The sequence below is a fragment of the Podarcis erhardii genome (genome assembly GCF_964252035.2).
Source record: "Podarcis erhardii genome assembly, chromosome: 9".
Lineage (NCBI taxonomy): Eukaryota > Metazoa > Chordata > Lepidosauria > Squamata > Lacertidae > Podarcis > Podarcis erhardii.
The window spans coordinates 14,055,326-14,079,997 of record NC_138512.1 but is presented as its reverse complement, the minus strand read 5'-3'; the positions used below and the strand labels follow the sequence as shown (position 1 = coordinate 14,079,997).

General features: G+C 42.8%; 2 protein-coding genes across 2 annotated transcripts in view; one reads left to right on the top strand and one right to left on the bottom strand.

Moving 5' to 3' along the window:
* TBC1D19 (TBC1 domain family member 19) overlaps positions 1-24,672 on the bottom strand; it is a 75,915-nt gene that overhangs the window by 12,942 nt on the left and 38,301 nt on the right. Inside the window, exons 12-17 of the mRNA XM_081875840.1 lie at positions 24,441-24,515; positions 15,325-15,387; positions 8,114-8,198; positions 5,103-5,147; positions 2,911-2,943; positions 1,862-1,971 (exon numbers count right to left, since the gene is read on the bottom strand). Coding sequence (XP_081731966.1) covers positions 1,862-1,971; positions 2,911-2,943; positions 5,103-5,147; positions 8,114-8,198; positions 15,325-15,387; positions 24,441-24,515 — 411 coding nt within the window. The remainder of the gene's footprint in view (positions 1-1,861; positions 1,972-2,910; positions 2,944-5,102; positions 5,148-8,113; positions 8,199-15,324; positions 15,388-24,440; positions 24,516-24,672) is intronic.
* On the top strand, positions 16,912-22,008 carry LOC309349777 (putative CENPB DNA-binding domain-containing protein 1). Its single transcript, XM_081876056.1, has 3 exons — positions 16,912-17,550; positions 21,274-21,343; positions 21,419-22,008. The coding sequence occupies exons 1-3, from the start codon at positions 17,138-17,140 to the stop codon at positions 21,710-21,712; spliced, it is 777 nt and encodes a 258-aa protein (XP_081732182.1). The 5' UTR covers positions 16,912-17,137; the 3' UTR covers positions 21,713-22,008.

The following is a 24,672-nucleotide window of genomic DNA, read 5'->3' as shown; positions in this document are numbered from 1 at the left end:
AACAAGTCAAAGTAGTACAGTAAGATTTGATAAATTGAGCTTATGGAATTTTTCACATTAAAACATTGTCGGTTGCAGACACAGACAACAGATTCTTTCCTAGATACATGCAATGAAGGGCATTTAAGGCCAACAAAATTAATGTCTAAAGATAATCTTGATTTCAGCATGAGTTTTCTTAAATATAGGTTTAAATCACAAAATCAGCACTACGTGCACTCCACACTAAAATAAGAAAAACTGAATTCTGTGATGGATATTAGTTTTACAATATAGCAAAGCTTCCTTTTTTCCTGTTATGTTGCCATTTTTACTGTTTTACATACCGTAAGTTTTTCCGGTGTTGTCTGTCATGAGGAAGTTGGGATTCCACCCTACTTCCTAGCATTCAGTAGACACTACATCTTCCAGCATTTATTTGCAACCAAAAGCATGAGAACTATGTTTTTGTTTTGTTTTTTAAAATGAAAACTAAAGGATTCTTAGGAAGCCAAATTTAGTACCTAATGCTTGTATACATGCTGAAAATTATATTATAATAAGCCTTGTAATGTAATATGATAATGTTTACCGATGTAACATAAGAACGTTAATAAATAAATAAAACTCAAAAATAAAATAAAACACATAACAAAAATAACTCAATAATCTCTCCCCCCCATAGGGCTTTCCCTCCCTATCCTCTCTCTGTGTACCCCATAAACCTGTGCTGGAAATTCTCCCAATGCTCCAGAGCAGATTTAGGGGTTGTGGCAACACCCAAAGGGAGGGGAGAATCTTGTTCCATGAATGCAAAAACTCATTTGAATCCCTCCCTGAGCCAACCTAAGTTAATCCCCTGGATAGAAAATATCAAACTTCTCCAGAACATTTAATGCGTGGGAAACACTCTGGCCCGATTCAGACATAGCACCTTTCTCCCTGCCTAGATTTTAAGTTGCAAGCAACTCCTGTTAACCCTGGATAAAATTAACCTGGGTAATTTTGCATCAGGTAATTAAATTACAATCTCAAACTGAAAAGGATGTTGTCATTGAAGGCTCAGTATGCTAGCTGCGGTTGAACATGACCCAAGGACTGCGAGACTTCGTTTCCAAACTCACTCCCATTTCTGAAATTCTTTTCTATCCCTGTACGTATACATCTGTCAATTTTTTTTACCATGCTTTACAAATCTCACAAAGTGGACCCTACCTCAAAAAAAGCTCAGGCCGCAAGAAATGTGTTTGGCTTTTAAACCGACACATGGTAGCATAGTTTTGCATGCAAAATGACATGATAGATTGTATTTTAATATTCTGCTGAAAGCCGCCCAGCGTGGCTGGGGAAACCCAGCCTGATGGGTGGGGTATAAATAATAAATTATTATTATTATTATTATTATTATTATTATTAGGTCCCAGGTTGAAACTCCAGATCTCTGGTGAAAGAATCTCAGCAGGATTGGAAAAGGCATCCAGCTGAGGCTTTAAACTGTTGCTTCTATAGCTCAGTTGGCTAGAGCATGGTTTACACCAAGGTTGCAGGTTCGATCCGTAAAAAGGACACCTGCATGTTCCTGCATTGTAGAGGGCTGGACTAGATGATCCTCAAGGTCTCTTTCAACACTTGTGATTCTTATCCCTATGAAACAGGCCAATAAACTGACAGTATAAAGCTGTCTTGTATGTTCATATTTAATACGCAAGAGATTTTATCAACACAGAGGTCTACATTTTAAAATATTTTTGTACAAGTCAAACAAAGCGAAGGTTTGCATAGACAGCTGTCCTGAGTTTTTAGAACAGGCACGGTAAAAAGAGACAGGCATATTTTAGTTTGTTGCGTTTTGCATGTTCAGATTTGTTCAAAGCAAACTTACGGACGGGTGAGAAGAGATGGAATGAAGTCGGAAGAAATAGCGCACGTATATTTCGCGAAACATCTGATACAGCTTGGAAGGTTCGTTATACAGGAAACAAAGCGGAGCGACTGAATGGATAAAAGACATTTGTTACCACAACACCGCTACTTGTTAAAATCACAAGATGCATGTCAAACAAAACCTGCATATTCTGAACAAACACCAGTTCTTTGTGGAGGTGGAAATAAGAATAATACGTATGTTAATGTAGCCGCAGCTATGGAATAATCATGTCTTTTCTTAACAGTCATTCAAGTATTGCCTTTTTATTGACAAGTGGAATAACAACAGGCCACTTTAAACATGTGATTACTTTGGGAATGCCAGCCTCACAGCTGAGACAGATTTGCTTGAAGGCACAATGCTGTTAATCAGGACCAATGCATGGGTTGCACATACAAAGTCACACAATTTTATTTATTTGGTAAAATAACCAGTGAAGAAACTGGGGTAGCCACATAAATACTATTCCATAGGTACGTACTTCCATGCAACCCCAACCTGGTTGCAAAATATGAACCAGCCCAGAACCTGCGATCATCACCTGAAGCCCTTCTTTGTGTACTCCCTCCATGAGAGATACCAAGGGCGGCAACACAAGAATGGACTTTTTCTGTGGTGGCTCCCTGTTTGTGGACTGTTCTCTCCTGGGAGGCTTGCCTGACACCATCATTATATCTCTTTACACACCAGACAAGAACCTTCTTCTACAACTAGGCCTGTGGCCTTTAACGATCTGTGGCCTTTTAGAAGTTGGCTGGGTGTTTTAAATGTATTTTTTAACCTTCATTTTAATGTATAATAATAATAATAATAATCTATGGTTTGGTTGGTTACTTGTTTGGTTGTAAGTTGCTTTGAGTTATCTTGGGCAAAATAAAGTGACTAACGTTTAATTAATAAGAAGAAGAACAGCAACAATAGAAAAATTAATAAACTGACTTACTTATTCAATTAATCAAACTTCCAATTGTTAGCTCCAGTGCTAGTATCGAAGAGTCACTTACCATACATCGAAAAGCCATGGAAAGGGATTACACCTGCAAAACAGACATTCCAGTTTACTGCGAGGACTGTTCATGATTCCACAGTTCTTTAAGCTTTGTAGGGGAAAAACCCCCAGACAAAAGTACACCCAGGGAGAATTCCACAAAATATTTCAGAACTTGATTCTTTTCATATGCATAAACATATCTTTACCTCTAGAGACTGAACTAATAACTGCTCTCCTGGATCAACGAACTTGTGACCCAGCTAGGAGAATGCCGTCCATCTCTGACTTATGATTGCTAACCAGTGGCTCAATAAAATCTCCTTCTTCAAATGCCAAAAACAGAAGGCCTAACAAGCCTAACAACAGATGGTTGGCGAGCTGCGTTCAGTGTAAAGGGTCAGAAATTCCGCAGCCTTCTTTTAGTTCAGAGTTGATGGCTTTTTTTAAATTTAAAGTTGGCCACCCCCCTAAGTGCTGCATGTCCACAATGTGCACACAATCATTGCACATCTATGTTCACCGCATACACTCGCTACACATGCAGACACACAGTGTTCTCTCTGTGTCTTGCACGTCCCACTGCGATTAGGAATAATAATAATAATAATAATAATAATAATAATAATAATAATAATAATAATTTTTTTATTGTTTACACTCCGCCCATCTGTCTGGGTTTCCCCAGCCATTCTGGGAGGCTTCCAGCAAAATATAAAAAATAATAAAATGTCAGACATTAGAAACTTCTCTGAACAGGGCTGCCTTCAGATGTATTCTAGAAGTGGTGTAATTCTTTATCTGCCTGACATCTTATGGGAGGGTGTTCCACAGGGAGGGTGCCACCACCAAGAAGGCCCTCTGCCTGGTTTCCTACTGAAAACTCAGAAGTGGAGCCACTTGTGACAGTTCAACTGTGAAGGAGTTCTAAGGATGTGTTGGTGCTATTTGTCTGGGGTTGTATTATACTGTCTTGCAAATACACCTCTTCTCCTTCTGGTGCAGCACCATTGCTAATAATAATAATAATAATAATAATAATAATAATAATAATAATAATAATTTATTTATACCCCTCCCTCCCCAGCCAAGACCAGGCTCAGGGCGGCTAACAACCAATAATAAAAACAAGTTGATTAAAATACAATTTAAAAGATTAAGATACAATATTAAAACAATTTGGGAGCAATCTCATCATAAGAAGAGAAAGGAAAAAGAAAAAGGGGGAGGGAATCAAACTGATTCTGAGCCAAAGGCCAGGTGGAACAATTCTGTCTTACAGGCCCTGCGGAAAGAGATCAGATCCTGCAGGGCCCTGGTCTCATGAGGCAGAGCGTTCCACCAGGCCGGAGCCAGTGTTGAAAAGGCCCTGGCTTTGGTTGAGGCTAATCTAACTTCCTTAGGGCCTGGGACCTCTAGGGTGTTGCTATATATGGACCTTAAGGTCCTCCGTGGGGCATACGAGGAGAGCCGATCCCGTAGGTATGAGGGTCCTAGGCTGTGAAGGGCTTTAAAAGTCAAAACCAGCACCTTAAATCTGACTCTGTACTCCACCGGGAGTCAATGCAGCTGGAAAAGCACTGGGTGAATACGCTCCTATGGCAGAGACCCTGTGAGGAGCCTCGCTACAGCATTCTGCACCCGCTGGAGTTTCTGGGACAGCTTCAAGGGCAGCCCCGCATAGAGCGAATTACAGTTGTCAAGCCTGGAGGTGACCATTGCATGGATCACTGTGGCCAGGTTGGGGTGGGAAAGGTAAGGGACCAACTGCTAGAAGGTCTTAGCGCAGGGCTGTCGTATTCCAGTCCCCCAAATACGGGGGGCCCGGTTTGCAAATTGTGCAACTCACTTGCACAATTGCAAATCGCATGGTGAGTTGGGAAAGGGTTCAGCAAGCCTGCTCCCACAGACTTCCAACTCCAAACCATGAGCTAGTGGCAGAAAGGCCAGCTCATGCTGTAAAAATTGTACTACAGCATATGCAAAATATGCTCAGCCAAAGACAACGGTGGGATTAAGCATGCCCAAACAGTGGCTAGAACATGATAAAACATGGTCAATTCTCTAAGAAAAGAGGGAAACCTCTTCCTGTCAAACCCTGTTGTGTTTCCAGTTGTCCATTACATAAATCAGGAGAATTCGTGGTCTTAGAAATTACTGCAGTTTCCCCTTTCCCCACTAGAGGAGGCAACAGGATAACTGCTTTACCATTTGGCGGATAAAAGACAGCATATTCTTCCATGCCAAGTTTCCCTGTGAAAAGAACAGTCAATGGAAAAGAGTAAGTAACAGACATACGGGAAGAGAACACAGACTTTTCCAAATTGAAAATGTAGATCTGATACAGTTAAGAAAGTGGAACGGCAGTGGGAGGTTAGGAATGATTATGGTGTAAGGCTACAGAGCTGTAAAACAGACCAATCTACAAAATAATCTTCTAAAAGAATGAACAATGAATGAGATCTATGCAAATACGTGAAACATGTCTTACTCAGACTTTTAATAGCCATCTACTGGATTTCTTAATATGAATTTTGGGGAAACAACCCTGCTCCCATTTCTGACTTTGCACGCAGACAAGCAAGTTGGACAGGATTGATTGATTGATTTTATATACCATCCTATACAGTGGTACCTCGGGTTAAGTACTTAATTCTTTCCGGAGGTCCGTTCTTAACCTGAAACTGTTCTTAACCTGAAGCACCACTTTAGCTAATGGGGCCTCCCGCTGCCGCCACGCTGCCAAAGCACGATTTCTGTTCTCATCCTGAAGCAAAGTTCTTAACCCGAGGTACTACTTCTGGGTTAGCGGAGTCTGTAACCTGAAGCATATGTAACCTGAAGTGTACGTAACCCGAGGTACCACTGTACCTGGAGGTCTCAGGGCAGCTCACAGACCAAGTGAGTGAGTGGTTTTCTCAATTCACTTGCCATTTAGCAACAACAGTTCAAATACTGAGCACCAAAGCGGATGTGATTGATGGTTCGGTTCTCTCATAGCTAGGTAGATTTAATTTAAAACAGTCGTGTGAGGCTGGTAGTTTGACTGGCAAACTATCACTGGGTGCTTAACCCTTTCTTTCTACGGCATTTCCCTGCTGTAATTATCCTACTTCATATCTATTTCGGAGGTGGGAAGGGACTTAAACATCCCTCCCACAATCGCAGTTAAACTAGCAGCTGATGCAGCAACTTTGGAGTAAAAATGTCGCTGGGAAATCCTCATCACGGATCTTTCCCATCACATTTCCTTTGCAGCTAGGATTTGAACCTGCCGTTGCTCAATTTTAAGTGAAGGGAAAAGCTGACTCCTTTTGGCATACTCTCTCCACAGCGGCGCAGAGATACGGGACCCAAACCTGCCTCCATTCCCCTCTTCACCCAGATGAGCTTCTGAAGGAAAATGCCATATATCAGGGCTAAGAAGAAAAGGACTAAGCCCTCTCTGCAACGCCACTTCCCTGGTCAAATTAAAGTTCCATGCAGCTTTTAGGGAAAGGAAGTGTGAGGTCCTGATCATTTCTGCCCTGGGTCACATCAGGCAGAGGAAGGGAAGGGAGCAAAAAGTGGTGAAAACTCTGCTGCCCATTCAGTTAAAGGGCCACCACTTTTCCTCTCAAGGCATCAAGGGCAATAGAGCACACCATGTTTATTTTTTTTTGGGGGGGGGGGTCAGCTGAGACCTTCTACTGGAAGGAGAAGTGGATCTTAGGCTGTTCTACCCAGCACAATACAAAACTGCCTTCCTGCCTTCACTTTCTGTGAAGACAGATTTCCATGACAAAGCCAAGCTATATTCCCTCTCCCCCATCCCTTCTGCCTAGTATCAGTAAGGCTTAAAAGAAATTAGCAGGACTTAAAAAGTGCTTTGCTTTGAGAGGATCAAACCCATTATTTAAATCTAGAGCGCAGAAGCATTATTTGAGCGAAACTGCTGTTTTAGCATATGCCTACATGACTTTTAAAACACAGTGGTACCTTGGATTACATACACTTCAGGTTACAGACTCTGTTAACCCAGAAATAGTACCTTGGGTTAAGAACTTTGCTTCAGGATGAGAACAGAAATTGTGCCTCGGTGGTGTGGCGGCAGGAGGCCCCATTATCTAAAGTGGTGCTTCAGGTTAAGAACAGTTTCAGGTTAAGAATGGACCTCCGGAACGAATTAAGTACTTAACCCAAGGTACCACTGTAGGGTCATTTTCTCTCTCTGAAGTTAAGCAGGGACCTATGATGCGATCTGGAGAGAATGTAAAAGATGACAGTCATGGTTGGTTTTAGAGCCTTGGGTTTTATGGTAGATGAAAATGCTCTCTAGTCCTGCTTTTGATCTGTTTTTGTCTTTTCTGTGAACTGCCCTGAGACCTCTGGGTATAGGGCGGTATATAAATTCAATCAATCAATCTTTCATATATACTGTTCATGTGCAGAATGTTTAGCAGTGAAAATCCAATCCGCAACACTGAATCCTGTAGGAATTTTTTAAAAGCTGCATTATAAAACATAATTAGCAATTTTAAAATGTAGTAACAGTTGGGCACAAAGTCACAAGCCTTCTGTTGGCCAGGGAATATACATTTGTAGACTTCCTACTTTTATGGCGGGGAGAGAAATCCTATTATATAGCACAGCTGTTTAAAGTATTGAACTGCCTCACATGTAGGCAACTGAAAAGAACGCACAAACACAAAGCCAGCTGCCTTTACAGCCACCATCAAAAAAAGTATGGGTACATGTTATTTTTCCCCTCCGCAGGGATAACTGTATCAGTGGGTGAGACTTGTCAGGAGAAAAGCACTGCAAGAGGGAACGATTAGAATGACCCTCTTCCCCTGGTCTTCAGCTTCAAATTGTAGCCTCAGTATATAGAAGGAGGCAAAGCATGGAGAAAGAAACACAGAACTACACATAATGTCTAGTTCTGCTCTTTGTCAGACTTGCGCAACACAAGACTTGCCACCCCGAATGTAGCCCACTGGCTATGCTGCCAAGTGCTCAACCCCCGCAACAAAAAAGCCAATTAAAAAATCCACCTGTTTTTGCAGGCAGCACAAAAGTAGGTTATTTGTGGTGAGCCACAAATACAGTTTGCATTGTAGTGCTAAGACCTGGACCAGAGAAATCTGGTTTTGAGTCCTGCTCAGCCGTTGACGATCACTAGTGGAAGTCACCAACAATAATCTTTTATAAATACTATCAATAAATATTTGTTTCTTTACCTCGAACATATGACTTGGGTGGAGTAGCACTATTGTACGCAAAGTGTTCCAACACTGAAGTGTCTCGTGAGAAACAAAGTAATACCTGTAAAAACAACAACAGGAATATCAGAAACTGTTCAATGAATAAAATCACCTTGAAGTTTGACATGAAACTGCCATTTCCTGCAAAATAAAAATACAGGGAAATAAATTTGACTAGGTTAGCCTCTTCATCCTCTCAAGTTGTACTGGTCACTTTGAGAAAGGTGAGTTAAATCCTTGAGTTTCTCTATAACATGCAAATTGTCTCGCCAGTTCAGAGCAGGGTATATCTAATTCAGATAATAGATTTGTTTGTACTTTTACAGCAAAACTAAATGTAATGCAAGAGATCCATGATCAGACCTCCCATTTTCTTGGTTTTCTTAAAAGCAGCTAACAGGGAACCTCAAATTGAAGAGGGGGGTTAATATTTTCCATCCATGTCTCTGTCTCTGTCTCTGTCTCTGTCTCTGTCTCTGTCTCTGTCTCTCTCTCTCTCTCTCTCTCTCTCTCTCTCTCACACACACACACACACACACACACACACCTGCTATTTGTCCAGCTGTGGAAAACACAGGTGAAAACAGAATTACATTTCCAGGAGTGCTTCCATCTCTTCAAAATCTAAACAAAAGAACTGGTCTTTTAGACAACTAATGCAAGTTTGAGGAGGAAACAATTTATCCTGCCTTCATTCTGAACAACAGCCAGAACTTCACTTTTCTCTTTGTATTCACTTCTGTTGTTACAAATTAGCTTTTGATTTTTCCTGTTTATTAGTACTTTGTTGAGTGTACTATGTTTTGACAGTTCAGATAAGATCAAAAGCTGGTAATGAATAGTGTTGGTTGTAAAGTGTGTGTTTAAGATAAAGGCCCTTTGTCATCTGAAAAAATGTTAATCTGCAAAATAGTAAGCTGCTCAAGGAGGTAAAAACCATATCTCAGCCAGAAAATTATTATGTCCTCTGTCAGAAGCGCAGACATTTTCCCAAGACATTTTTGCTTTTGACAAATGTAATTATCGAAAGGCTGTGTTTACAAAAATATTAAACAAAAAGGAGCTGTCTGAGTGGATGATGTACAGTGAAACATTGCCATGGCATTCTAGGTAGAATGAAGGCAAGATAAACTGCGTTTCCTCCTCAAAATTGCATTAGTTGTCTAAAAGAACAGTTCTTTTGTTTAGATTTCGAAGAGATGGAAGCATTCCTGGAAATCTAATTCTGTTTTCACCTGTGTTTTCCCCAGCTGGACAAATAACGGGGGGGGGGGGGAGGGAGAGGGAGAGACAGTCAGACATAGACATGGATGGAAAATATTAACCCCACTTCTGCAATTTGAGATTCCCTGCTAGCTGCTTTTAAGAAAACCAGGAAACTGGGAGATCTGATCATGGATCTCTTGCATTACATTTAATTTTGCTGTAAAAGTTTGGACAAATCTATGCAGCTGCATAGCAGACAGGAAGCAAACGTATATGGATCTGCATTCTACCTAGAATGCTTTCAGTGCCATGGCAATGTCTCCCTGTGCATCATCCACTCACACAGCTCCTTTTTGTTTAATATTTTTGTAAACACAGCCTTTCAATGATTACATCTGTCAAAAGCAAAAATGTCTTGGGAAAATGTCTGTGCTTCTGACAGAGGACCTAATAATTTTCTGGCTGAGATATGGTTTTTACCTCCTTGAGCAGCTTACTATTTTGCAGATTAACATTTTTTTCAGATGACAAAGGGCCTTTATCTTAAACACACACTTTACAACCAACACTATTCATTACCAGCTTTTGATCTTATCTGAACTGTCAAAACATAGTACACTCAACAAAGCACTAATAAAAAGGAAAAATTAAAAGCTAATTTAGAACAACTGGGGTGAATACAAAGAGAAAAGTGAAGTTCTGGCTGTTGTTCAGAATGCAGATGCACACACTTTTGCTTCCTGTCCTGTTTCCTGCCATTTACATTCTCAGATTTCCCCAAGAACAGTGACAGCCTTATATTTCTAGCAATAAGCAAAGCTGAGATGACCCATCCCTGGGCAGAGAGGCCTGGGCAAGCCACAAAGTCCTGCCAATTCAAGAATAGCTCTTTAGCAAGAACACTGTAACTCTTTAAACAAAAATAGTCAGGTTTTACGTCACTTTATTTATGTTTCATGTAAATTTCATTTTACGTTAGCACTTGTTCAGATAGGGACCCATCAGAGAATATTGCAGTTCACCAAGGAAATTCAAAATGTGAAGTTTGTGTTTTATTTTGCTTTGTGTCCGTTGCTATTGGCTGTTAGGTTTTACACTGATATATAACTCCCTTGCTTTTGATAGTCTGATGGCACCTATAAATGAATAAATGAATGAATCTGAACAACAGTCAGCAGTGCAAGGCTACCTCTCCTGCTAAGCAATGACTTAGTTTTAAAGAAGCTGGGGAGCATATGACTTGATCAGTCCAGACGTCGCATGCAATCCATTCTCCCCAATCTCATCACTGCATTTGCTTGTATGAGACACAGAGAAACATCTGTAATGAGACATTAAGAAAACTGGCGGTTTTCTTTGCAGCTAAAACACGCACACAGACTTCATTATATTTGTATAGTTATCAAGGTGTTTGTGCTGAATCAAACCTAACGCCGTAGTACCACAAATGTCTGTATTTAGCCAAAATGAGATGGGAAAGACAAGTCCCTTCATTCTCCCCAAACAAAGGCTTTGCTCCCAACAGAACTTATACATTAAACATGTGTCCTCTGATGGTTAAGGTGAACGTGGGAAGCAGATTTGCAAAGGAGAATCAAGTAGGAAGGTACCTTGGTTCTTGAGCAGAATCCGTTCCGGAAGTCTGTTTGACTTTGGAAAAGGTTCAAAAACCAAATCACGGGTTCTGATTGGCTGCAGGAGCTTCCTGCACTCAATCGGAAGCCACCGAAGCTGCGTCGGACGTTCGGGTTCCAAAAAATGTCCGCAAACCGGAACACTCACTTCCGGATTTGCGGCGTTTGGGAGCCAAAACGTTCGAGTCACAAGGCATTTGAGAACCAAGGTACGACTGTACTTGCTGTGTCAGCCAATAGTTCCCTGAAAATTCCACTAGGCCGTTTTCTCCATAGGCGGGCCTGGCTAAACGAAAAAGAGCAAAAAACAACAACATGTCTCCAAGGATAGAGTAACATTTCCAGCGGAACTGGGGTGGGGGGAGCGTTCAGCAACCCCTTCCACCAAACGACACTCTATTCTAAGTGTCCCCCCCCCACAAGGCATATGCAGTTAGAGCCCCAGTTTTCACTTTCTAATATGAATTTTTACTCTTAGATAGCTGCCTGCTATGAGGTATAGGAGTGACCACACCTACAAGAAAGTTTAATTCTGTTAATTTCCTGCCCATTTGTTTGTTCTCTGCACTGGTCAGTGTTTTCGTTGATGAATTAGATGAACGAGGACACACACCATTTTTGCAAAATGATAACTTAGTACTGCCCTGCAGAGAGCAATTTACGGGTAACTGACTTATCTATATTTATCCCCAGGATTTTGAATGACCTGAGATTGTCGTTAGCATTTCAGAGCTAACTGATTCAGAAAGTGGTGTTTGAGACTTCCATCAGTCAAAACTGTCAAGCGACCACTGACTGGGAAATACTTTTCATTCTACCTGCTGCCAGTGCAGAAGCTACTTTTGATTATTAAACAGATTTTTGGATTAATTTTGCCTGCCCAGGACTGCCCAGGTCCAGAGTATGGGGTTACTTCTTGTTCCACCTTTGTCACTGGGGGCATAGGCAGCCTCGGTGGTTGAAGTGCCTTTTACCAGCTGCACTGGGTACAACAGCTACAACCAGGATAACTTGACCACAGCAGTTTAGGCATTACTGCCATGCACTCTCTGTGGGGCTTCCCTTCCACTTAACCTGGAAACTGCATTTTTTTGCAGAATACAGGTACTGACAGCTGTGGGACTCTGTCACCATGTAACACCTCTGCTCATAGATATTCACTGGTTGCCAGTTTGCTACCAAGCCAAGTTCCAGGTGTTACTGTTGGTAAAGGATAAAAAAAGGTAAAGGACCCCTGGACGGTTAAGTCCAGTCAAAGGCGACTCTGGGGTTGCGGTGCTCATCTCGCTTTCAGGCCAAGGGAGCCGGCATTTGTTCACAGACAGCTTTCCGGGTCATGTGGCCAGCAGGACTAAACCGCTTCTGGCGCAACGGAACACTGTGATGGAAACCAGAGTGCACGGAAATGCTGTTTACCTTCCTGCTGCAGTGGTATCTATTTATCTACTTGCACTGGTGTGCTTTTGAACTGCTAGGTTGGCAGGAGCTGGGACAGAGCAATGGGAGTTCACCCCGTCATGGGGATTCGAACCACCGACCTTCTGATCAGCAAGCCCAAGAGGCTCAGTGGTTTAGATCACAGTGCCACCCACGTACCAACAGTAACGTTACTGTAGGTATATAAAACCGGTAACAACTTGGGACCTGTTCAAATCAGTCTTTTAGTGTTGTGGTACCTGCACTTTGATGCTCCCTGTTAATAGACATTTAGATAAATACAGCTTTTGCTGTATTTTTTTGGCACATGATCAAAACATTCTTGTTTAGGCAAGCCTATCAAAACATCTATATGGGGACACACTGGACTATTTTTGAGGTTCTTCCCCACATTAAGGTTGTTTTTAACTAACTTTTTTTGTATTTCTGCAAACTGCAGGCTTCCCCTGAACCTGCTAATACTCGTATATAGGTGCTGCTGCTTTGACTAGATAAGGACTCGTGCTCAGATCATGAGTTTTCAATTAGTACATTAGCATTACTAGTAAAGATGGATAGGGAGGTATAAATTCTGCTGTAGATTTTTAATATTAAAAAAAAACAGCATCATACATATCACACACAAAACAGGAGTCCTGATTATTGTTAATTTCTAGCATTCAGAGGACTAAACAAATCAGTCTGTCCTCTAAGGAGGGATACATTCAGCCACCAATATATTTCAGCTTGTTTTATGTAGCTATAATCGACAAAATGACAAGCCCACCCTAACAGCTGTGACTAATCGAGTTGAAAGTGCCACGGAAATGTGAAGCCTCCCCCATGACATTTATGTAGACACTGCAATCAAATACACATTAGGAAATTTGCAAATGTAATAAGCTTCCATTTAAGGAGACTAAAAAGAAACAATATATGCAAGTCCACACAAATTAGTTGGCTCTCCTTTACTAGAAGCAAAAGTAATAAATTACGGATGCTTGTTTACTTAAGACTAGCACTTCCCCATCCTAAGTGTTCAAGGTCGGAAATATAATACAACATTTCCTGTGCAGAGCTTTAGGACAAGAGGTTGCTTAATACTATTATATTTTAAAACTAGCATTTCTCTCTGGGAGTTCCTCCCAAAACTCTTATCTCACACCTTTCTCAAAACTCACCTTTTCTTTGCCTTTTAATCTTCATCTCCAGCTGAAACATGGTTTTAGCACATCTAACTGCATTTGATCACATTTTTTTACCCTCCCATTTCCCTTCCTTCATTATGATGCCATCAGTGACAAAATTTAGGTTGCAAGGTCCTTGGGGTAGTCCACCAACCCCTTTTGCTCATGTCATTCTGTGTAGCACCATATATATCTGTAGCTGTCTATATAAATCATGATCAACAATACTACTTTTCTCCTGCAAGTCCCACAGGACCCCAATGTGTACATGGTTTCGGCATGCAGAATCTGCACCAATATCTTTCAATATCTCTCCACAGTTGCTCTTAATAAGCTAGATAGCTTAGGGCTCATCCATACTGAGACCATGTAGCACAGGTCCTGAAAGACCTACATTGGCTTCTGGTACGTTTCTGAGCACAATTCAAAGCCCTAAATGGCCTCGGTCCAGTATACCTGAAGGAGCATCTCCACGTTTAGAAGACCACTGAAGGCAGCCCTGTTTAGGGAAGTTTTTAATATTTGATGTTTTATCGTGTTTTTAATATTCTGTTGGAAGCCGCCCAAAGTGGCTGGAGAAACCCAGCCAGATGGGTGGGGTATAAATAAATTTAAATTATTATTATATTATCATTACTGCACCTCCATTAATTCTCAGTTGTACACATCGCATTCTCTTACAAATTACTGCCTTTCCACTTTCTGCTCCCTCAATCTGGCTTTTCTTATACCAAGGATACTCCAAAGAGGAGAGGGTATGAGAAAATTCACAGTGTTCTGAAAGAGTATGCCGTATGGCCAAAGAAAATCAATAGAGGTCCAGAATTACTGCTATAAGTATTCGCCAGTGCACATCAATGGACAGTACAGAAAAATCTAGCATCTCAAAGTGTAACCCTTCCCAGGGTATTCAATTTTCAGAGAGTCTTAGATCCTTATCAGCTAGGGCTAACTTAGTGAAACCAGTCATCCAAACATTGTGGCTGCACAAAACGACAATTTGAATAGGAGTTTGACTTAGCCTGCTAGTTATCTTTAACTTTTCTTTTTCTTTTCTTTTTAATACATTTTTATTAATTTTAACATACAAATTATAAAACGTACCACACAAATTATTACAAATATACTTTTTTTTGGACTTCCACCAGCACCTCCGATGATCTTCTGTCTTAACCTCTTTTTATGCATTACTTAATTTTATATTGTCTTTACCTCTCTTAACTTATCATCTCCCCTTTTCCATTTTTACAATATTTCCAACAATACTCCCCACAGAACTTCTTGGAAACCTAGAAATGTCGTCTGATCATCACAAATACTTTTCATATAGTTCAGAAATTTACTCCAGTCTTTGGTAAATTTCTGGTCCCACCGGTTTTGAATCCTTCCTTTTAATTTGTCTAATTCTGCATAGTCCATATCTTTAACTTTGCTGGCTGAAGGTAAAAGTTAGCCATGCACAGGCATAGCTTAGTGATTCTGGACAGTGACTGATGGATCCATTTAAGTGAGGCACTAAGTCATCCAGGCTGTAATCGTATACACACTTCCTTGAATGAAAGCCCCACCGAACATAGTAGAACTTCTGAGTAGGCATGCATAGGTTTCCGCTGCTGGTCAGCTTAGTGCAACTATAATTCACTACTAGTTTTACTGGGCTTAAAAACACCTGGAACAAATTGTACCTAATTTGCATGTCACTTTTTCCCACTGACAGGCTGCTGCAATAACAGTAATTACTTACCTGATATAAATAATCCTCAAACACGAAGTAGTAGTCATCATTGCTGGCTGTCAGCTTCACATCCTGTAAATGAAAAACCATAAATATTTGAAGCTGAGAAGTATATTTTCCAGCTGGGAAGCTCCTGTGGTGTATTAGCATAACAAGATATTATTGTCGTCATGCTACAGAGTTAATAACTATGCACTCCACCTGTTGTCAACTTCACATTTCCTGCACACAGAAAAAAATCTATTAGTATCATCATAACACTAGGCACTGATATCCACATGCTATATTTGAACACGTCAATTCTAATTAGTTTTCATCAATGGGAGTTTTCCCACTCTTTCAATGGGAGAGGGAATGCAAATTATCTCCCAATTAACATTTTAACTGCATTCCACAGTCATCAAAGAACTAAAAAACTAATCATGCACCCCTTTGAGAGTTCTAGGTTTGTATTTCTCAGACAATAAGCTTTCCTTTGCCATGGCACGTGGCAATCTCTCTGAGAACTGAGGAATGGTTTTGAAGAAGTTTGAGATAATGCATGGAATCAAAGAATTTTAGAGCTGGAAGTGACCCGAGGGTCATCTAGTCCAGCCCCCAGCAATGCCATAACAAAAATGCTTGCGGATCCCAGCTGAAAAACAACAGTAAAACTATGCATTTCTAAAACAGTTTGCATTTCTGTATGCCCTTCCTATCACACCTGACACACGAAGAGGCCAAGGAATCTGTTCTTGGTGGTTTGTAAATTGTTACAGTGTCTGTGTCTTACAGTGTCTAATTTATATATATGTATATATGTATGTATATGTGTATACAGTAGTGCCCCGCAAGACGAATGCCTCGCAAGACAAAAAACTCGCTAGACGAAAGGTTTTTTCGCCCGCGATTTGCCTCGCAAGACGAATTCCCCTATGGGCTTGCTTCGCAAAACGAAAACGTCTCGCGACTTTGTTTCCTTTGTGTAAAAACCGTTAAAACCAAGGGTGCTTAGCTTGAGCAGCTGCAGTTGCGACTTGACTTCGAGGAGCAACTGTTAGCACGTGGTTTGGTAGCCTTTTCTCAGACTTTGCTCACTTTTGAAGATTTTCCAAAACTTTTCCAGAACTTTTCCAGAACTTCTCTTTCATCCATTTGGTAAGTTAAACTTTTAAAACTTTTTTGGGGGGTTTTGGATTTTGGGTTGGGGTGTTTGGGATTCAAGGACTTGGTGTTGGGAAGGGGTTTGCGATAATCTGGGGGCTTGTGGGCCTTTTTTGGGAATTTTTATGATTTTCTGTGACCACTGGGCCAGGTTGATTTTTTTTGAAAAATTTTCTGAGTTTGAATTTCTGAGTGCTGGCCATGTTGTTATTTTTTGAAATTTTTTTTGTCTGGGTGGGGAAGCAGTTGGGGAGGGGTTTGCAGCAGTTGGGGAGGGGCTGGGGGAGCAGTTGGGGAGGGGTTTGCAATTTCTGTGTTGTGGGTGGGTTGGTGCGTGTCTGTGGGAGCAGTTGAGGTTTTTGAAGACATTGGTGATTTTTGAAGCTTTTCCTAAACTTATTTTGCAGCCATTTGAGGTTTCTGAGGACGTCGGTGGTTGATTGTTGAAGCTTTTCCAGAACTTCTCTTTCATCCATTTGGTAAGCTAAACTTTTAAAACTTTTTTGGGGGTTTTTGGATTTTGGATTTGGGGTTGGGGTGCTTGGGATTCAAGGCCTTGGTTCTGGGTTTTAATTTCTGTGTGGTGGGTGGCTGGCTGCTTTTGTATTTTTTGGGTTTGAAGCACATCACTGATTTTTTTTTCTGTTTCTGAGTTTACGAAGGTAGGAGCTGTGCTGCCATGGGACCCAAGAAGACTGCTGCTGCGGTGGCCGGTGAGAGGAAGAAGGAGAAGGTGACGCTGGAAATGAAGAAGGAGATCATCTGGAAGCACGACGGCGGAATGCGTGTGACGGACATCGCCAGGGAGTACGGCAGGAACCCATCGACCAACGGGACCATCCTGAAGATGAGGGAGAAGATCCTGGCGACTGATGCAGCCAAGGGAGTCACCAGGATCGTGAAGAACCGCCCAGCTGTCCTGGAGGAGGTCGAGAAGTTGCTGCTCATCTGGATAGAAGAGAAGCAGCGTGCAGGGGACACAGTGTCTGAGGCCGTCATTTGTGAGAAGGCCAAGGCCTTGCACGCTGACCTCATCCGGGAACAGCCAGGAACCTCAGCCGAGCCAGAAGTCTTCAAGGCTAGCAGAGGTTGGTTTTGTTGAGATAACGATCTTTGGAGCTTGATCGTTGAGCCGTGGCCACTGATTAGTTTATGATCCCAATCAGTCATTTACAGCGTCCGGCACACTTCCTTCCTAGCTGCGCAACAAATTCTGCTGTCTCTTTAGCCACGGCTTAGCAGAGTAGCATACAGCGGTGTAAAGCAGTCTTTTTCTCCTTTTCTCCATGCAAGCATACACAGACAGGTTTGTCTATTTACAGCTCTTTATTGGAACATTTCAGCCCATATAAGACCGGGGCTTCTTTCAGCCATGGTAAAACATGTCCGTCTCTCTCAAGACACACAGAGAGAACAACAAGTACAGTCTCCTCCCAGACTCCTCCCAGCTTCTATAGCTGACGTCAGAAAGTGACGCACACCTCAGAACACTTAACCAGTTAAGTTCTGAACTCTCACACACCCCCTTGCGTTGCTTTCTAACAAGACCTGTGTAACATCTTCAGCAACACCCTGTGAGATCAATCCCTTCCCCAATGCCTTGTGCCCTCCCTTGGAGTACCTGTTAGGCATCTGTGGAATCACCTCACAACTCTCAGAATCGCACTGTGCGAAACTTACCCACGCACCTGTGGCCTGGTACCTCTCAGGTGGAATACCTTTGGTTGTGCGACTGGAACGCCTGGGCACAAACTCTGGTGTTTCCTCTGGCTCACTGTCACCAGCAGGTGTGTCCTCTGCATCACGGGATTCCCCCTCTGACTTAAAGCGTCTTCGAATCCTCTCCATTACACCCACAGGAGAACTAGGCTCACTCTTGGGCTGTCCTTTTCTAACAACTCGTGGAGACGCCCCATCCTGCTCCTGACTCTGGTCAGTGACCTGATCGTCATCAGCAGACTCAGCCTCTCCTTCCTCCTCAACAGAACTGTCCTCTGGATCAGAGAGACATTCTGAAAGAACATCACACTGTGCAGAAATCTTTGGCCTTTCATCCTGCTCAAAGAACTCAGCGTGTTTACTGATCAGCACCTTACTCTGATCACCTGACGGGTTAGCAAATCTCCAAGCACGAGCGTCTGGCTCATACCCACAGAAGATCATTTTCTGGACTTTGGCTCCATCTGGTCCTTGCAAAGCCTTAGGCACAGGGATAACCGCAGGAGATCCAAACTTGCGCAGAAAGTGAACCTGGGGTTTTCTGCCATTCAACAAAGAGTACGGTGTGTCACCTACCAGCGAGTTGTAGACACGATTCCAGGTGAAAGACACACATCGAACTGCCTCCAGCCAAAACTTTGGAGGTAACCTAGCTTCCGTTAGCATTACCTGTGCAGCCTTAACCAGAGCTTCACTCCTCAGCTCTGCCACCCCCCTCTTACTGGGTGAAGTAACTGTGTAACTTATCCCTCTTTTGTGAAAGAACTGCTGCAAAGCAGAACCAGTGTACCTAGCATTTCTGTCACTGACGATTGCTTTCACCTTGGTGAAGAACCTTAGTTCCACCCCCTCAATCCAGCTCTTGATCAGCTGTGCTGCATCCTCCCTGGATTTGAGACCGTGGGTCCAGGTGTTCTGCGAAAAATCATCCTGAAACGTTAGCAGATACCTGGCTCCCCCTAGACTCTGTTCCCTGACCAGATTGAACAGATCTATGTGTACCAGCTGAAAAGGTTTAGTGGTTACCCGTTCCACCTTTGGGTAACTGCACCCTTTCTTCTTCGCCTGCTTGCAAGTGGCGCAATTAATGGCACGTCCACAATCTCTAATTTTACACCCTCTGGTAACCTCAGGAAGCACTTGCAGATCCTCTACAGGACTATGATTGGTCCTCTGATGCCATGCACAAGCACAAGTAACATGAGCGGGAATTGTAGCACGCTGCGCCTGTGCTCTCTCAACCTTCCCCTCACCCCCAAGAGACGTTTTAAGAATGAAAAGATCATTCTGCCCCTTCTTAACCTTGGCAAGTACCCTCTCCCCTTTGGAGATTGTGCAGACATCATCCTGGAAACAAACCTGAAACCCTTTTTTCAACAAATAAGGCACAGATAACAAACAGTGATGCCCCTCTGGAACAATACAAAAATCCATCCTTTCTTGCAAAACAGAAAGATAGGCATTAGCAAACTTATAAACTTTAGCTCTTTGTCCATTTGCAAACTTAACAGTCTGTCCCTGTCCTTTTGGAACTGCCGTGCAATTCCACATCTCGACTGCAGGGGTCTCTGGAACCATGTTGCGGTTAGCTGCAGAGTCGATGACAAAGCTAAGCTCAGAATTTTCCACACAGCTGTTCTCAAACAAAGCCATGCTAGCAGTGACTTGATAAGACTCTTCCTGTTGTTTACCACGACGCCCACCTGCACGTCTTCCTGCCTGGCCAGTCTTGTTGCGATGGAAACCCGCCTGATTCCCATGAGAAGTGTCCTTCACAACATCCTCCCTCGGCTCTGTGCTCCGGTGGGGGCAACTGCCACGCAGACGTTGAACTCCAGTGGAAAAACACTGCCCGGGGCTCCTCCCAGCTGGCCTGGCCTTCCTTCTCCTGGAACGGCGCCTCCCACCAGCCTGGCCCCCTCTGAAGCTCCTCTCCGCTTCAGGACTTCCTGTGGAAAGTTTCTTAAACTTGCCTTTGGAACTCTTCGCCCCCCCAATCTGCTCACCAGCGCTCCTAGAGGCTGATACATCGGGAAATGGGCCTGCCAGTCCAGCGTCTCCAGGGCTCTGGCCTTCTGCTGAAGCTTCACACAAGCCCTTCAGCACATCCCAGGCAGCCCTTGCTGACTGTACTCCCTCCAAATGAGGCTTCAGCGATGCATGAATGCATGCTCTGAGCATATCCAGCTCTTGTTGCAATTTCTGCTGACTATCGTCCCAGCTAAGGGGTGGTGCTTTTGGCTCCCTCTGGCTTGCTTCCCAAAGCCCATGGACCAGGAACCAGCCCCTTACTCTTCTGCTCCAGGTTGCCCAACTTTTTAAAGTGAGCTTTTCCACCGGCATATCCTGGCTCTCTGCCATATTCTCCCGTTCTCCCAAGGTGCCCCACAAGCTGTACTTACTCAGTACCAGCTGATTCCGGCTCCTGTACGTGGAGAAACGGCTTAGCTGCTCCGGCTAACCGTTCCGTGGAGGAACGATTTCAGCTGCTCCCAGAGTTTAGCTCTGTCTCTCAGCAGCTCTCTTGCCTCTCAGAAGCAGACAAAAACTCCCTCTGCTTCCCGGCATCAGGCTAGACTCACGGAATGCAGCTTCCAACCTCCGGCTAGCTTCAAAGCATTCCAGTAGCTCAAAGCCGACTGTTTTACGAGCGTTTACTGACCTCCATAACCTGTTGAGATAACGATCTTTGGAGCTTGATCGTTGAGCCGTGGCCACTGATTAGTTTATGATCCCAATCAGTCATTTACAGCGTCCGGCACACTTCCTTCCTAGCTGCGCAACAAATTCTGCTGTCTCTTTAGCCACGGCTTAGCAGAGTAGCATACAGCGGTGTAAAGCAGTCTTTTTCTCCTTTTCTCCATGCAAGCATACACAGACAGGTTTGTCTATTTACAGCTCTTTATTGGAACATTTCAGCCCATATAAGACCGGGGCTTCTTTCAGCCATGGTAAAACATGTCCGTCTCTCTCAAGACACACAGAGAGAACAACAAGTACAGTCTCCTCCCAGACTCCTCCCAGCTTCTATAGCTGACGTCAGAAAGTGACGCACACCTCAGAACACTTAACCAGTTAAGTTCTGAACTCTCACAGGTTTGACCGGTTCAAGACAAGATCTGGCATCCACAGTGTGGTCAGGCATGGAGAGGCTGCCAGTTCTGATGTTCCTGCGGCTGAAGACTTTGCAGCGGAGTTCCTGGAGGTTGTGACAACGGAGGGCTACGTTCTGCAGGCAGAGGCTGCGCAGGAGCAGGCCTCACTGGAAGAGGAGGAAGCAACTGAGGAACGGCTGTCCTCCAAAAGACTGAGGGACATTTGCCAGAAGTGGAAGGAGGTGCAGACTTTTGCAGATCTACACCACCATGAGAAGCACGTGGCACATGACGCTGGGAACTTTTATGATACGAGGGTCATGTCGTCTTTCAGGGAGCTGCTGAAAAGGCGGATAAAGCAGCAGACTATGGACAGGTTCTTGACCAAGAAGCAAAGAGTGGAAGAGGAGCCTTCTTCGAGTGGTCCCCCAGAGTCTTAGAAAATGTACTGTACACTTTGTTGATTTTTAAATGTTTTTCTGTCATGTTTATAAAGTTAATTTATTTTCCCTTCAATTTTTGAACTGCTCTTTACAGTATGTGTGACTTTAAAGAGCAGTTAATAAACTGTTGTTGTACCAAATTTGGCTTTGTTTGGACTTTTTTTGACCATAGGAACGCATTAATTGATTTTCAATGCATTCCTATGGGATTTCGTGCTTCGCAAGACGAAAAATTCGCTAGACGACAAAAATTGCGGAACGAATTAATTTCGTCTTGTGGGGCACCACTGTATATATATATGTATGTATGTATATGTGTGTACAGTGGTACCTCGGGTTACATATGCTTCAGATTACATACGCTTCAGGTTACACACTCCGCTAACCCAGAAATGGTGCTTCAGGTTTAGAACTTTGCTTCAGGATGAGAACAGAAATTGTGCTCCAGCGGCGCAGCAGCAGCAGGAGGCCCCATTAGCTAAAGTGGTGCTTCAGGTTAAGAACAGTTTCAGGTTAAGAACAGACCTCCGGAACAAATTAAGTAATTAATCCAAGGTACCACTGTGTGTGTGTGTGTGTGTGTGTGTGTGTGTGTGTGTACTGAATAAAACAGCTACACAAACCTATGATCCAGATGCCATTTCTCTGGAAAATCACAGGAAACCACCTAAATAGTCTGAGCCAGTGAATTGTGAAGATACATCACAGTTTGTTCTAATGTAACACTGCTGTGGCAGAATGTCACACTGGTACACCACCACCAGAGACACAGCAAAGGAGCATATCAGGGGAGGAGTCAGAATCAGAAAGTTTATATCCCACCCCAAAGTAATATGATAGAAAAAGAGATGATCTACATTAAAACACTCTGAACTCAGCAGAGAGCCAAAAACCATTTCCCCACTCTATTCGCCATGCTTTTTCTATCCATTCATGACAAAAGTACAGATGTCTGACTAACAGCCAAAGTAGACAATGTATAGGAGTCCATGGATGCTGTTATTGTTGGTTGTAAATTAAGGCAGGCTTTGCATTAAAAAAAAGTAGCTTCAGAAGGACTCTCATAAATCAGGGCTGTATTGAAGGATGACATTTAAGAGAGACCCTCTCTCTATTCAACCCCAAATCCAAATCTGAGATCCAGCGCCGAGGGCCTTCTGGCGGTTCCCTCATTGCGAGAAGTAAGGTTAGAGGGAACCAGACAGAGGGCCTTCTTGGTAGTGGCACCGACCCTGTGGAACACCCTCCTTTCAGATGTGAAGGAAATAAGCAGCTATCCTATCTTTCAAAGACATCTGAAGGCAGCCCTGTTTAGATGGGCAGGGTATAAATAAATTATTGTTATTATTATTATTATTGTTCCAGTTACAGATAGGTAGCCGTGTTGGTCTGCCATAGTCAAAACAAAACAAATTCCTTCCAGTAGCACCTTAAAGACCAACTAAGTCAGTTCTTGGTATGAGCTTTCATGTGCATGCACACTTCTTCAGATACACAATTATTATTGTTGTTATCTTTTCACATGCTTATAGAAATCGACTCTCAACTTCTGTTTCCTCCTGAGCAAGTTGTGCATATAATTGTTATGCTGGAAGAGTTGAGGCAACATTTCTTTCCAGAGAAATTGTCTGAATATCTTCTCTCCGCATCAGAAAAATCCGTCCACTTTGCAGAAGTTTCTCCACCATTTATTGATGTGGCTGATCAACCCACCCGCAAACACTGAAACAGGACATTGTGAAGGATGCAAAATATTGGCCAGGCTGCCACCACACTTGCAAGATAAAAACAACCTAAGGGAAAAATGGAAGAAGCTGGGCTAATGCCACTGCTAATGGTGTCCCAAAAAGGAAGCTTGCCCAACCCCTGCCTGTTCTTTCTTTTCCTTTCCAAAAAAAATTCAACGGGGGCGGGGGGAGCAGCAGAAATATTAACTATTGCACTGAACCACTGCAGATATATTTCAGATACATGCAACTTTAGATGAAACCTTTCACAAACTATAACAGTTGTTTTTCATTTGAAAGTACAGTGGTACCTCGGGTTAAGTACTTACTTTGTTCCGGAGATCCGTACTTAACCTGAAACTGTTTTTAACCTGAAGCACCACTTTAGCTAATGGGGCCTCCTGCTGCCGCTGCGCCGCCAGAGCACGATTTCTGTTCTCATCCTGAAGCAAAGTTCTTAACCTGAAGCACTATTTCTGGGTTAGCGGAGTCTGTAACCTGAAGTGTATGTAACCCGAGGTACCATTGTAGTAAAATAGAGATTCTGACACTGTGGTCAGTCAGCAAATAGATACAGATACAGTGGTACCTCGGGTTACATATGCTTCACATTACATACACTTCAGGTTACAGACTCCGCTAACCCAGAAATAGTGCTTCAGGTTAAGAACTTAGCTTCAGGATGAGAACAGAAATCGTGCTCTGGCGGCGCGGCAGCAGCGGGAGGCCCCATTAGCTAAAGTGGTGCTTCAGGTTAAGAACAGTTTCAGGTTAAGTACGGACCTCCGGAATGAATAAAGTATTTAACCTGAGGTACCACTGTACAGAGACAGAGAGAGAAACCTTCTAAATGGAGATCATTATCCCAGTTGGTATCTGCATTGGGCAAATTGTTTCAGGATGCCTCATGGAAAGAGACTCATAAGTAAAAGTTGATGATGATGATGATACAAACCACATCAACAACAGATAGCGATATATAAATTAGAAATACTCACTTTATAAATCAAATTGTCCACCAAAAGGTCATGCTGAATCACATTAGACTTCAGTTGTTCATAGTACAAAACATCCTAGAACGAAATAATGCTAAATATTATTCGTTGTGTGAGACTTAAAACAAATGACACACTTCATAGTGGTGTTTTGCTTATTTTAAGACCATATGATGTTAAAGTTGAAAATGGAGTAAACAGCTTAAAAAGAAGGATATCAGGACACAATCGGAAA